This window comes from Coenobita brevimanus, chromosome 39 (genome assembly GCF_032717465.1).
Source record: "Coenobita brevimanus isolate Jiangsu-jjx chromosome 39, ASM3271746v2, whole genome shotgun sequence".
Lineage (NCBI taxonomy): Eukaryota > Metazoa > Arthropoda > Malacostraca > Decapoda > Coenobitidae > Coenobita > Coenobita brevimanus.
Window position 1 is genome coordinate 14,966,877 of NC_136992.1, and position 13,772 is coordinate 14,980,648.

The window sequence follows — 13,772 nt, forward strand, 5'->3', positions numbered from 1 at the left end:
CCCCCCCTTGTCTGAGGGCAGGTCAGTTCTGGCGAGTGTATAATTATAGGTCAGGCTGAGGTATCGGCAAGGCCGCACTCCCCCGCTCATATGCCACATTTAGGAGGGGGGGAAACCTTTATACAGAAAACTCTCCTTGATTTTTACCTCAAAGGTGGTGTGGAACAAAAGTCATAATAATCTCATAATTAGTTTCGGAAATACACCAGTTTATATAGAAACCGAGAGAGAAAGAGAAAGCCAGAGACACAGGGTAAGGATCATGGAGCGGGGCTGCAGCGGTGGCCGATGGTCGGTGACATGTGGATATGGCTACAGTGGGGGAATCCCCGGTCATCCCGTCTGCCCCACCACAGCGTTCATTTCTCGCTGCGGCTACTAGAGGTGCCGTCAAGATGGTAGTGAAGCATGTATGAGAGTTACTGGGCATCTAAGTGAATGGTTCACGATCGGTGTGGGCATGCGACAAGGTTGTGTGATGTCCCCATGGATGTTCAATATATATATGGATGGGGTGATGAGAGAAGTAAAAACACTAGTAATGAAGAGAGAGATGGCATTGGTAATGAATGGTGATGGATGGAATATCTCAAATTTGATGTATGCTGATGATGCAGTGCTGCTTGCAAATGCCAGTCAGGAACTTGGAAGGCTAGTGCAGAGTTTTGCTGATGTCTTTGAGTGTCGTACCTTGAGAGTAAATGTAGAATTGAGTGAAGTGATGGTTATTGAGGGAGAAGGTGACTTCCAGTGTGATGTTACAGTGAATGGAGAGAGACTGGAATTGGTGAGAGAGTTCAGATACCTGGGTACAGTGATAGAAAAAAGGAAAATGTGCAAAAGAAGTGGAAAGTAGAGTGACAAGGAAAGCCTTGAGAAGAAACTGAGGCTTGAGTGTTGCAGCTGCACGAGGCTTACATGAAGGAGTTTTAGTGCCATCTTTAACATATGGATGTGAAACTATGGTGTGGCATGAAAATAAAAAGCCAAGAGTAAGAGCAGTGGAGATGGGACTGCTGAGGAATGTATGTGGAGTACAGAGGATGGATAGGGTACGAAACAATGTGATTCGTAAAAGATGTGGAGTGAGCAAGTCAGTGGACACCAGAATCGAAGATTGTGTACTGAGATGGTATGGTCATGTAGAGAGAATGAATAACAATAGAGTGGTGAAAAAGATATATTTGAGTGATTCTGAAGGAGGGAGGAGGCAAAGTAGGCCAAAGAGAAGGTGGAGACATATGGTGGATGAGTGTGTGAGGAAGAGAGGTTTAGAAGTCGGTGAGGCTAGGGAACTGGCAAGAGATCGAGCTGGTTGGATGAATGTTGTGAGGAGAAGTTCATGATCAGGGATTTGGCACCCTTTTGTAACATGACAGCATCCATATTGACTCTATCAGATATGTTTATGTGAAGCTACAGAACGTGGTGAATGTTTTAGTCGTATCTGATAGAGCTAGGATTCCAGGGGCTTGAATGATGAGTAAATGGAAGCATGGCCCATTGGATTGGGCAAATTTGGGCTGTTTGGACATTGCTACTCCTCACCCTTCCTTAGGGTGGGAAAGGAGGTCCGGATGATGATGATGATCCATCCATCCGTCATCCAATCCTACACTGCCCCACGAGGAGTGTAGGAGCCCGGGGCTAGGCAGTTGGTCCCGACATTTAAGATGAGAGCGACCAGCCTTACTCATCCCTGAGTGATATTACATGAGCAGTCAACCCCAATCACCCCTTGGATATAAACCTTCACTGGCTCAATCCGACTGGAGCACAATAATTACCCACTAACACCACCAGGTGCCAAAATCTGGTTATATGGTTACCACTCAGCATAGTAAATGCTTTCCTGGTGTACAGGAAACCATTTGGCTTGTCACTCAGTGTAGAGTCACCCACAGGCTGAAGGAAGAGGAAAGAATGAAGGAAAGAAAGACAGAAGAGGGAGTGTAAAGTCACCCGTAGGCAGAAGGACAAGGAAAGAATGAAGGAAAGAAAGACAGAAGAGAAAGGAAGGATGGAGAGGAAAGGACAGACACCCGAGAGCAGCACTACATCGAGTGAGTGGATGGTGAGCTCCCCCACCTACCACAATGATTATTATTATTATTATTATTATTATATGTTTTTATCTGAGTATGAGTTATATAAACCAAGAATGCTAAGACTACTACCATTAACACCCTCATGGTTGGGACAATTTAAATAATGTACAGTGTTTTATTCTAGCTAATGCCAGATGATTTTGTTTGAGTCATTGAAGGCTTAGAGTGTTATGTTACCCAACACATTCCAGGTTGAATCATCAGTTGTGAGAATTGAGCCCAAGAACCCTGTGCCAAACATAAACTTTTCTGAGTGGGATGGACTTCTAAGGATTGTCTTTGTCAGGAAAAACAAAACACTGGCAGCAGCTTTCAAACAGTCATCAGTACTACAGGTAGGTGTTGTGGTTGAAGACAAAATTTTCTAAGATATAACACTCCATCTAATTCTCACTTTCTTCTCCTTTGCTAATATTCCTAAGCTGAAAGGGGCTAGGCATTTTTCTCTTCTCATAGATGATACTCTTTGATGTGATGCACCAGGGAAGAAAGCAACATATCTGCTTTGTGTCTGGAGCAGGGGTGTAGCTGGGATTATAGTGATGAGATGTCCCAAGGAAAACACATTAGGCATATTGGGGTATTCCCCTGATAAGTTTAGAGTAGTCACTGGGATGGCTAGGCATATTACAGGTTTGGCCTGCATCCATACTGCACTTTACACATGTCACACCTTTAGTTTCAGGGTTGAGATTTACAGTTACCCTTATAATTTTTTCCCAGTTGTAAGTCTGATTTGTTTTTGGAGGAAGGACGAGGAAAGGAGAGTGGAAGATCTTTCAGTACTTGCTGTTCGTCCATCCATCCATCCATCAGCCAGTCCTACATTGCCCCATGAGGAGCATAGGAGCCCGGGGTTAGGCAAGTTGGTCCTGACATTTAAGATGAGAGTGGTGACCAGCCTTACTCATCCCTGAGTGGCATTATGTGAGCAATAAACCCCAACCACCCCGTGGATATAAACCTGCACCGGCTCAATCCGATCGGAGTGCCGTAATTACCCACTAAACCACCAGGCACCATAATTTGGTTATATGGTTACCCCCCAGCGTAGTAAATGGTTTTCTGGTGTACAGGAAACCATTTGGCTTGTCACTTAGTGTAGAGTCACCCATAGGCTGAAGGAAGAGGAAGGAATGAAGGAAAGAAAGACAAAAGAGGGAGTGTCAAGTCACCCGTGGGCAGAAGGACGAGGAAAGATTGAAGGAAAGATAGACAGAAGAGGAAGGAAGGAATAGAGGGAGGAGAGGAAAGAGCAGACACCTGAGAGCAGCAGTACATCGAGTGAGTGGATGTGAGCGCCCCCACCTACCACAAAATACTTGCTGTTACTTGTATAAACAGGGAAGTGAGCATGGAAGTAAAAAAGTTACTACATGACAGTATTGTGATACCAACTCTAACGTACGGAAGTGAAGCTTGGACGTTGTTGGAAGGACACAAGTCAAGAGTGAGAGCAGTGGAAATGAGTTATTTAAGAGGAGCTTGTGGAGTCACGTGGAGAGACAGGCTGACGAATGAGGATATAAAGGAGCGTTGTGGTGTTGATGTGGATGTGATAGGAAGCGTTGTGAGGAACACACTGAGGTGGTTTGGCCATGTGGAGAGGATGGAGGGTGAAAGACTGACGAAGAGAGTGTATGTGAGTGAGGTGGAGGGTGGAAGAGGGAGGGGGAGACCGAGGATGAGATGGAGGGATGGGGTGGAGAGGTATATGAGAGAGGGGGGTGTGAGTTGGGAGCAGGGTAGTGAGATGGCGGGGGACAGGGCGACTTGGAGGCGGTTTGTTTGTGGCCACCCCAAACGGGATTGAGGCGTCTGGCAATAGATAGATAGATAGATAGACTTGTATAAAATAAGTCAAGAGTGAGAGCAGTGGAAATGAGTTATTTAAGAGGGGCCAATGGAGTCACATGGAGAGACAGGCTGACAAATGAGGATATAAAGGAGCATTGTGGTGTGGATGTGGGTGTGATAGGAAGCGTTAGGAGAAACACACTGATGTGGTTTGGCCATGTGGAAAAGATGGAGAACAAGAGACTGATGAGGAGAGTGTATGTGAATGAGATGGAGAGGGGGAAGAGGGAGGGGGGTGCCAAGGATGAGATGGAGGGATGGAGTGGAGAGGTATATGAGAGAGGGGTGTGTGAGCTGGGAGCAGGGCAGTGAAATGGTGGGGGACATGGTGACATGGAGCGGATTTGTTTGTGGCCACAGTTTATGGGATTAAGGCAGCTGGCAATAGATAGATGGAATCCAGTGGTCCAGAAAAAAATAAGGAGAAAAAAAAAAAATGTTTGGAGTGTAATTCTGTATGGTAGTTAGACCTGGGCAGTAATGGAAGATGATATTTGTAGGCTCAGACATACAGAAATGACAATGATGAGATGGATGTGTAGTGTGTCCCTGAATGCGAGGCCAGAGGGGGTTAGGATTATGGCTGAAGAGTTGAAATGAAGGATGGGAGTTGAGTGCAGTGTTCTTGTGATTATGAGGGTTACATTGTGATGATTTGGTCATGTTGAGAGGATGGTGGATGACAGTTGAGGGTGGAAATGTGAGAAGTGTGAACGTTGGGGGCAGGGTTGCAAGAGGCAGACTGAAAAGACCTGGGACGAGGTAATAGTGTGACCTTGGGGATATGGTATTGAATAGGGAGGTTGCCAGAAATCAAGCATTGTGGAGAGCAGGCATTGAGTGGCCAAGGCTTATGCATGCAAGCTTGTTGGAGTCCTCATTATTGATAGTGTATGGTATGATATAAAAAAAAATAGTAGAATGAAAGCTAATCAAATTTAGCCCAGTTGAGTAAGCCATACACCCAATCACTTACCATTCAAGCACCTGGAATCATGACTCCACCATACAGTCATAAGCATCCACAGTTATGCACTTCATTCCACCTGTCGTCTAGAGCCAATCTAATGACTATCAGTTCACCAGGAGAAAACAAAGGTGCCAAGCTCGTATCATACACTCCTCTATATAAGATTCTTCAAATCAACTCAGTCAGCTGTCATTTTTCTAGCCTCATCATGCTCTTTACTGTGCATTCACACAGTCATTTACCTTACGTATCCACCTTTTTCTAGGCCCACCGCATCTTCCACATCAAACTTAGTCAGGTGTATCCTTTTCACCACTGTTCATGTTCATTCTCTCCACATGACCATAACATTTAAGTACACACTCTGCAACTCAGGTATCCACAGACTTCCATACTCCACATCTTTCACGAATTGTATTATACCTTATCTGCATGACCATTACATGTAAGTACACTCTCTGTGACTTGGGTATCCAGAGACTTCCATACTATGCATCTTTCGCAAAGTATATTATTCTTTATTCTGTCCATTGAATTCCACACACATTCCTCAGCAGCACATTTTTTTTTTTTTTTTTTTTTTTTTTTTTTTTTTTTTAAACTCTGGGCATAGGCTTCACAGCCTGCTCTCAAGACCCAGTAGTCCTCCTACATACCATACATCTCTCTACATGTCACCACTTCGGTGCTAACACCCACCGTCCATATTGAATACATGCTTGGGTTGTCTCATACAGGACTGATGTATTGGCAATGATGGGGGTATTTTTACGACATGTTGACGGGTCTTATGGTAGATCAGTAAAGTCTGATTTTTATGAAATTCAAATCCTTAAACTGTTCCCTGCCCCAGTGGTGATTTGAACCTGGGTCCAGTAGGACTGCAGGCCACCTTTCTACCAATTGAGCCACTCTTGACTATTCATTTTCATGCTGCACCAATATTTCACACCTGTATGTCAGAGTACCATAGGCACAGAAGCACAATAGAATAGGCACTAAAATTCTTTCTTGCAAATCTTTTGCAGCCACCATACTCAGATGGAGAGCTGATGACAGGGAGAGCTGGAGCTCCTGTTTCATCAGCCCTCAGAACTAGTTCCTAACCATCCCCCTTTGCTGTACTTTTTCAGTGTTTCAGTAATACAGAGATCAGGCCAGCATGCTCTCCAGTACAAGTTTTTCTAACTGTCAACACCAGACTACCTGCACATTACACACTACACTTCCTATTCAAAATTAAATAAAAAAAATGGCATTATTGTACCAAGCCTCAGAGTCCCCAGTGGGGGGACCATAAATGCCCCCACCATCCACCTTTCTCCTGGTGACAACTCAACGAGTTGCCTGGAACCACTGTCTGACTCGCTTTATCCTCATTTCTGCAACATTTGCGGCCTTTCCCTTAACTTTCTTTCTGTTGAGCACCACCTCTCCTCTAAACCTAACCTTTTCTTATCTGAGATTCAGCTGTCTTAGGCAACTGATACCAAACTCTTTTCTGTATCCTTCTACTTTCTCTATACTCAATATCAAAGCCAAAGGTGGCTGTTGTATATATGTACGCAACGACTTATCTTGCTCTCGTGTTCCTGAACTTGACTCTTCTGAAAGGTGGCTGTTGTATATATGTATGCAACAACTTATCTTGCTCTCATGTTCCTGAACTTGATTCTTCTGAATTCTCTACTCTCTGGCATCAGCTTTCATGTCATTCTCTGACTAAATGTACAGTAATCCCGCATATTTCGCGGTAGTTACGTTCTTGTAACCCCCGCGAAAAGTCAATTCCGCGAATACTCTATTAACAATTGAAAACTTGCACTTGTGTCCACCATGCTGCCCATCACACAGTCCATGTCCATACTGATTGCGAGACAATTCGCCGTCAGACAATTCCCCGTCAAAACATGGACGATTCTCCTTCAGAACAATTCGCACCCTGGACGATTCCCCGCCATTCTATAAATATACTAATCAATACTTTTATCAATATACTTATTAATTAATCAATACTTTAATAACTATATTTCAGGGGGATCCGGCAAAGTCTATGTTCAGTAGCGTAGGTTCTGGATATTATTTATTAGTTGCACCTTTAGTCAATAATTAACTTGTTTCTTCCTCGCTGTAGTCGCCTTTGAATTATATTCTAGCGTCACCCATAGCTATCTTCATTAATGAAGGCGAATTGTTTTGTGTTTGTTGTGACTGCGAATTGTCCCGAAACCTCCATACTCATCCCGAAATACCTTCTTACAAGATTGAAAGCACATACTCCATTATGAAGGAAAAACGTAAACACCGTACTGTAATACACAATTATCTACACATTTATTAACAAAACAGTACAAAATAAAAAGATGCATTAACTGGTGATAGCAAACACTCGCACGGTCGTTTCTTAGCTTGTCCAGTAACACAATTTTCTCTGCTAAGGTCATAACTTGATCGTTTTGTCACTTTGGAGTTCTTACTAATTGTATTATTAGCCTTTGGTGAGGCTGGCTTACGTCCTGGGGCCATGTGGAAAGCAAGTGGGAGGCAAGAGGCTCATATCATAGTGTGGTTACAACCACAACATCCACTTAAGGCAGTCAGGCGTGGACTGAAGAATGCGAGGCAGAGAGCAGTGTTGCCATATCCAAACAACGAAATTATGCTAGGGCAATGAAAAATTATGCTAGATTGAGCATATTTGTTCCAAGTAAAAAATGAATTATGCTAACTTGAAGCTAAATGATAAAATTCTATACATATTCGTGCAACATATTAATTATATATTGTTTACTATGAAAATATTAAAATGAAAACCTACATACAGTAAGAGGATAAATATCGGTATCTACCCATACTGCTTTTTCCCACGAAACTTACGTTTTTCTGATGGATTTTGATGTGATTCGTTCGATTTTGAGCATCATTTCCGTCGGAAATAACCAGATTTTGAGATATGACCCCCCCCCATCCCCCTGAAATAATGAGGGATCTTTGGGGAATCGGGGGTTATAGGGAGGGGGGGAAACACAGAAAATGGTCATTTCCGACTGAAATGAAGCTGAAAATCGAATGAATCATACCAAAATCCATCGGAAAAACCTAGGTTTCATGGGTAAAGTACAAAGCTCAAACTTATCCTAACCTAACCGAACCAAACCGAACCTAACCTAAAACCTAACCTAATCCAACCTAACCTAACCTAACCTAACCTAATCCAACCCAACCAATCCCAAACTGAAAGTAACCAACTATTCAAACATCTTACCTTATTCGTCTCTCTCTCTCTCTCTCTCTCTCTCTCTCTCTCTCTCTCTGATTTGTAGCTTTTATAAAATTATTCTAAAAATATTCCATTCCATTCTAAATTATGCTAGAATGATTCTAAAACTTCTAATATGCTAAAAAATATTCCAGACTCGAAAATTTGATCAAAATTATGCTAAAAGAATAAAATTATGCTACATATGGTAACACTGGCAGAGGGGCCGTGGGAAAGGGACAGAGGGTGGCGTGAGTTTACCGCGCTACAATTGGAAGCAGTGGGAATTTCAATTTTTTTTTTTTCTGTATATTCAAGGATATTTTTGTTGAACTTATTAATGCTAAGAAAATCCGCGAGAGGGCAAAACCGTAGACAAAAAATCCGCAAAAAATGCGGGATTACTGTACTTGTGTTGTTTACGTGTCTCATAATTCTGATGACTATGAAAAATTCTTTGACTATCTTACTTCTTCGATGGAACACATTCTGTCCATTTCTCCCTTCTGTGAAATCTCCATTCTAGGAGATTTCAGTGTTCACCACCACCTTTGGCTCTCTTCTCCTTTCACTGATCCACCTGGTGAACATGCCTTCATCTTTTCTATCCTTAATGACCTAGTGCAGCTTGTACAACACCCTACCCATATCCCTGACCGTCTTGGAGAGAGTTCCAACATGCTTTATGTCTTCCATACAATTAATCCTTCTGCTTACACCATTAATCTTTCCTCTCCATTGGGCTTCTCTGATCAAAACCTAATTGCCTTACCTGTCCTATCACTCCAGCACGGCCTGTGGACCCTCCAAAGAAATTTCGGTTGTGGCACTTTGGAGCTGCTGATTGGGGGGCCCTCAGGCAGTACTTCTTTGAATTTCCCTGGAATGATTATTTGCTTCCATGGCTGGGAGCCATCTGAGTGTGCCATGCACATTACAGAGGTTATTCTCTCAGGCATGGAAGCATACATTCCTTTCTCTTATCCTTTGACTAATGCAAAATAGCCTTGTTTTGATCACACTTGTTCTAATGTTGTCCGCAACCAGGAGAGGGCCTATAAAAGGTACCAGACCCAACCCACCCCTGAATCACATTTTTTTTTAATGTTTCTTCCCAGAATTGTGCTAAGTCAGTTCTTCACTCTGCTAAAAATAATTTCACTCGTACTAAATGCTCTCAACACTCTAACTCGAATTCTTCCCACTCCTTCTGGCACCTTGCCAAAAACCTTTCCAACAACTTTACCTTATCATCCTTCCCTCCTTGTTTCTACTCTGATGGCTCTGTAGCTATTTCTTCTATTGATAAAGCAAATCTCTTCACTCAGACTTTCTTCTCCAATTCCACCTTATCGAGTCTGGTGCTGTTCCACCATCACTTCTCCCTTCTGACGTCCTTATGGCTGACAGTAAAAAAATTTCTTCAGCTCATGTATTTTCTGCCATCACTGGCCTTATTACTAACAAGGCATATGGGCCTGATAGGGTCCCATCTGTTGTCCTCGAGAACTGTGCTTCTGTGCTTACACCCTGTGCTTACACCCTGCCCAGGTAAACTCTTTCACCTTTGTCTGTCAACTTGTACCTTTCCTTCTTGCTAGAAGTTTGATTTCATTTAGCTGTCCCAAAAAAGGTTGACAGTTCCCAACCCTCTAACTATCGCCCAATTGCTTTTGTCAGGACTCTAAAATATCTTAATACCTAATATCTAGCAACATACATATATAGTCCTGTGTCTCAATAGTTTCTGAGTCTATTCTTGACAAAAATTTTAAATCATATTTCCTATCACACCCTTCTTTCTGATTGTCAGTATGGGTTCGGTCAGGGACGCTCCACTGGCGATCTTCACACTTACCTTTCAGACTCCTGGTCATCCTCCTTTCGGGACTTTGGTGAAAGCTTTGCCATTACAGTCGACATCAAAGGCTTTCGATCAAGTTTGGCACAAATCTTTAATATCCAAACTGCCCTCATATGGTTTCTATCCTTCTATCTGTGCCATCACCTATAGCTTCCTTTCTGGTCTTTCTGTAGCTTCTGTTGTAGACGGCCATCATTCTCCTCCTAGATCTATCAATAGTGGTGTTCCTCAGGGCTCTTTCTTATCACCAACTCTCTTCCTTTTATTCATCTATGACCATTACTGTACAGCTATCCACTCATACACTGATGATTCCACCCTTCACCTTTCCATTTGGTTCTCGCAATGTCCATCTTAGCAGCTACTTCAACAAACAAGGGATGAGGCTATGGCACACCTAATGTCTGACTTGGCCTGTATCTCTGACAGGGGTAAAAATAATCTTGTTGTTTTTAATGCATAAAAGACAGTTCTTACACCTATCATCCTGACAAAATCTTCCACAGGAGTACCCTTTAATGTTTAATAATATCCAGCTCAATCCTGCATCTTCCTTAAACATACTTGGGGTTTCATTCTCTCAGGATTTATCATGGAATGATCATATTACGTCTCTTGTAAAATCTGCTTCCGAAAGATTAGGTGTGCTTAGCCGACTCCATATCATCTTTACTCCTGCACAGTTGTTGACTTTATACTCAGGTTTTATTCTCCCCCTTGTAGAGTACAACTCTTATGTATGGGGAGGCTCCCCATATACAACTCTTCTCAACAAGATGGAGTCAAAGGCATTATGTCTCATTAACTCTCCTCCTCTTACTGGCTCCTTTCAACCTCTGTCTCTTCACCGCACTGTTGCATCCTTATCTCTTTTTCTGTTGCCACTTCAGTGGTCACTGCTTCTTTGAACTCTCTGCTTGCATCCCTCCACCTCTACGATGGGCGTGTAGCACGCGTCTAGCAACGAACTTTCATCCTTTTTCTGTTCAACTTTCTAATGCAAGGGCTGACCATTACTCCCAGTCCTTCATTTATGCAATAGGTCATCTTTGGAACTGTATCCCTCTGTCTGTATTTCCTACTTCCTATAATCTCCAGTCTCAAACACAGTGTGTCCAGGCATCTCGAAACGAAAGGATCTTGAATCTTGCTCTCTCTCTCTCTCTCTCTCTCTCTTTTTAAGGAATGGTTTGCTGGCTTCTGGCCTTTGTTTCCTTCTTCCTTGGAAAAAAAAAAAAAAAAAAAAAAATCACTGCTTCTTATCAAGGCCATGGACCAGCCACTTTCCATCCTTGTGCCACTTTACTTACCACTTCTTTTGCACATATACCTCTTTTCTATCACTACACTTAGGTACTTAACTCTCTCACCAGTTTAAATCTTTCTCCATTCACTATAGCATCATACTGGGAATCACCTCTCTCAACAGCCATCACTTTACCCCTATCCACATTTTCTTTCAAGGCATAGTGTTCCCAGATATCTGCAAAACTGCACCAGTCAGCCAAGGTCTTGTCTACCATTTGCAAGCAGCACTGCATCATCTGCATGCATCAGTTTTGAGATACTCCACTCTTCATCATTCATTACCAGCACTGTCCCTCTCTCCATGTCTTTTGTTTTTACTCTTCCTCACTCATAACCCAATCCATATGCAGTATGTGTACAGAAGAACTGCTGGGGACATTGCTGAGGAGCCTACATATGGTGGTGTTGTGATTGCTGGGTGGAGCAGTAGCTATGGCATCCACCTGAGAGCCAAACTTCCTTGTATTTCCGTGCACCTTATCGTGGGGAAAGACTCTGGTCTGACTCGGGTGAGGTGCTGGCTACCAGAAGGGGGTTTCATTCCCTACACAGCACATGCACTATGCTTTACCTTTAGGATGGCCCTACACCAGTTGCTTAGCTGTGGCCAACAGGTCTGCTTGGTTAAGCAGGCTGGGGTTAAGCAACAGCAACAGCAGCCATGAGGGCATGTACAACCTTGTCTATTGTCAGTGCTGATCTTAAACCTTTCATTTAAATGCCCACCTGCCCGTACACTTGCTCCACTACCATAATAATAAGGGTGGTAGATGGTGATGGTGACCATCATCAAGTTGGTGTAGTGCTACCTAATTGGAGTCATCACGAATTCAAGTTCATGGTCTGTCCCGCCAGGTGTCCATAGTGTCGTTCTCAGAAAATGTGGACAAGGGGCAGTAGAGTAATCAGTTACAGATTATCATTTTTCTTGTTCCTTAGCTTAAACTGTGCTTGAAAATAATTTTCATTATTCAATGTATACATAAAATATGTAGTAGCTAATAATAATTAAAGCATATCATCCTTGTGTGAACACTGCAAAATTTATAAGGAAATTTAACACAAATACCAATTTAGGACCCTTTTGCACATTCTAAAACAGCCAGTGGTTACTGAAGTGACTTATTATCTGCCCAGAAACAATGGTAAGATTGTAAAAGGTAATATAAACGCATGTCACTGTCTGTGAATATTGATATACGTATACTGGCTAAGATATGAAATGAGGAATCTTTGGCATCTTTATGCAGATGCCACCAAGCTGCCAGGCGCACAATTATCATTCTAGGGATAAATCTCGGACTATCAGCATAAATACTGTACAACGATTCTCAGGCATTTGGAGTGACGATGCCTGTGTTTGTTTGTGCGGTGGTGGACTGCTTATCGTATTCAAGAAAAAATGCTAATCAGCATCCTTCTATGTCTGAAGTTAGAGGCTGGGTGAATTTCCCTCAGCTAAGAAGGAACCAAAACAACGAAAACTCTAGGAAAATAGATGTAAACGGAATGGAGGATGGAAGGCTACGAGATTCTATGCAATATGGCAAGACATTTTCCTGACTGGTTAGGAAATGGGTTATCATCCCTATTTGTCACTAAATGGGGATCTGAGAATACTAATATTTTCCCATTAACACAGTGTCTCGATTCACCTACACTCTTGCCATCAGTTGGTTCAACTTGATCCAGTAAATCGAGATGTTCAAGAGTTTCTCACTAACTGTATTAGTTTCCTTTATAATATCCAAACCAAAGTCCTCTACCCAGGGGCAACGCCTTAGCCCTTATCCAAAAAAGGGGTACCTGGCGTAAAACTCACTCTCTCTCTCTCTCTCTCTCTATTTCTTAAGCTGTGCAATAGTGAAAAATGGAGTGATTATAAAAATGCCAAAAAAAGGAGATTTATATGTGTGTGGCAATTGGAGGGGGATAACTTTGACACCTGTAGTTGCAAAAGTCTTTTCCAAAATCTTGTTGAACAGAATAGAGCCAGTAATTGATAAATATTTTAAGAGAAGAACAAGCGGGATTTAGAAGGGGTCGAGGTTGTAATGATCAGATTTTTATTGTAAGGCATTTAATGCAACAAGCTAATAAGATGAAAATGCCACTTAGTATGTGTTTTGTGGATTTTGCAAAGGTGTTTGATAGTGTTTCATGTGGAGCTTTGTTGAAAATTATGAGATTCTGTGGTATACCAGAAAAGTTTGTAAATATTATTAGAAGCCTGCATGAAGGTACTTTTTGTAAGGTAGTGGTGGGTAGTTCTTTGAGTGATCCATTTGAAGTTAGGTCAGGAGTGATTCAAGGAGGAGTTCTTTCGCCATTGTTGTGTGTTTTAGTTATGGATTATGTTATGAGAAAGGCTGTAAGGAGAACAGGTGCAGGAATTAACTGGAAAGA

The 13,772-nt window shown here is 42.4% G+C and overlaps 1 protein-coding gene across 1 annotated transcript in view; it reads left to right on the forward strand.

Annotated features, from left to right (window-relative positions):
• LOC145396866 (dimethyladenosine transferase) overlaps window positions 1–13,772 on the forward strand; it is a 91,200-nt gene that overhangs the window by 61,515 nt on the left and 15,913 nt on the right. The window contains exon 5 of the mRNA XM_080270154.1: window positions 2,300–2,443. Coding sequence (XP_080126280.1) covers window positions 2,300–2,443 — 144 coding nt within the window. The remainder of the gene's footprint in view (window positions 1–2,299; window positions 2,444–13,772) is intronic.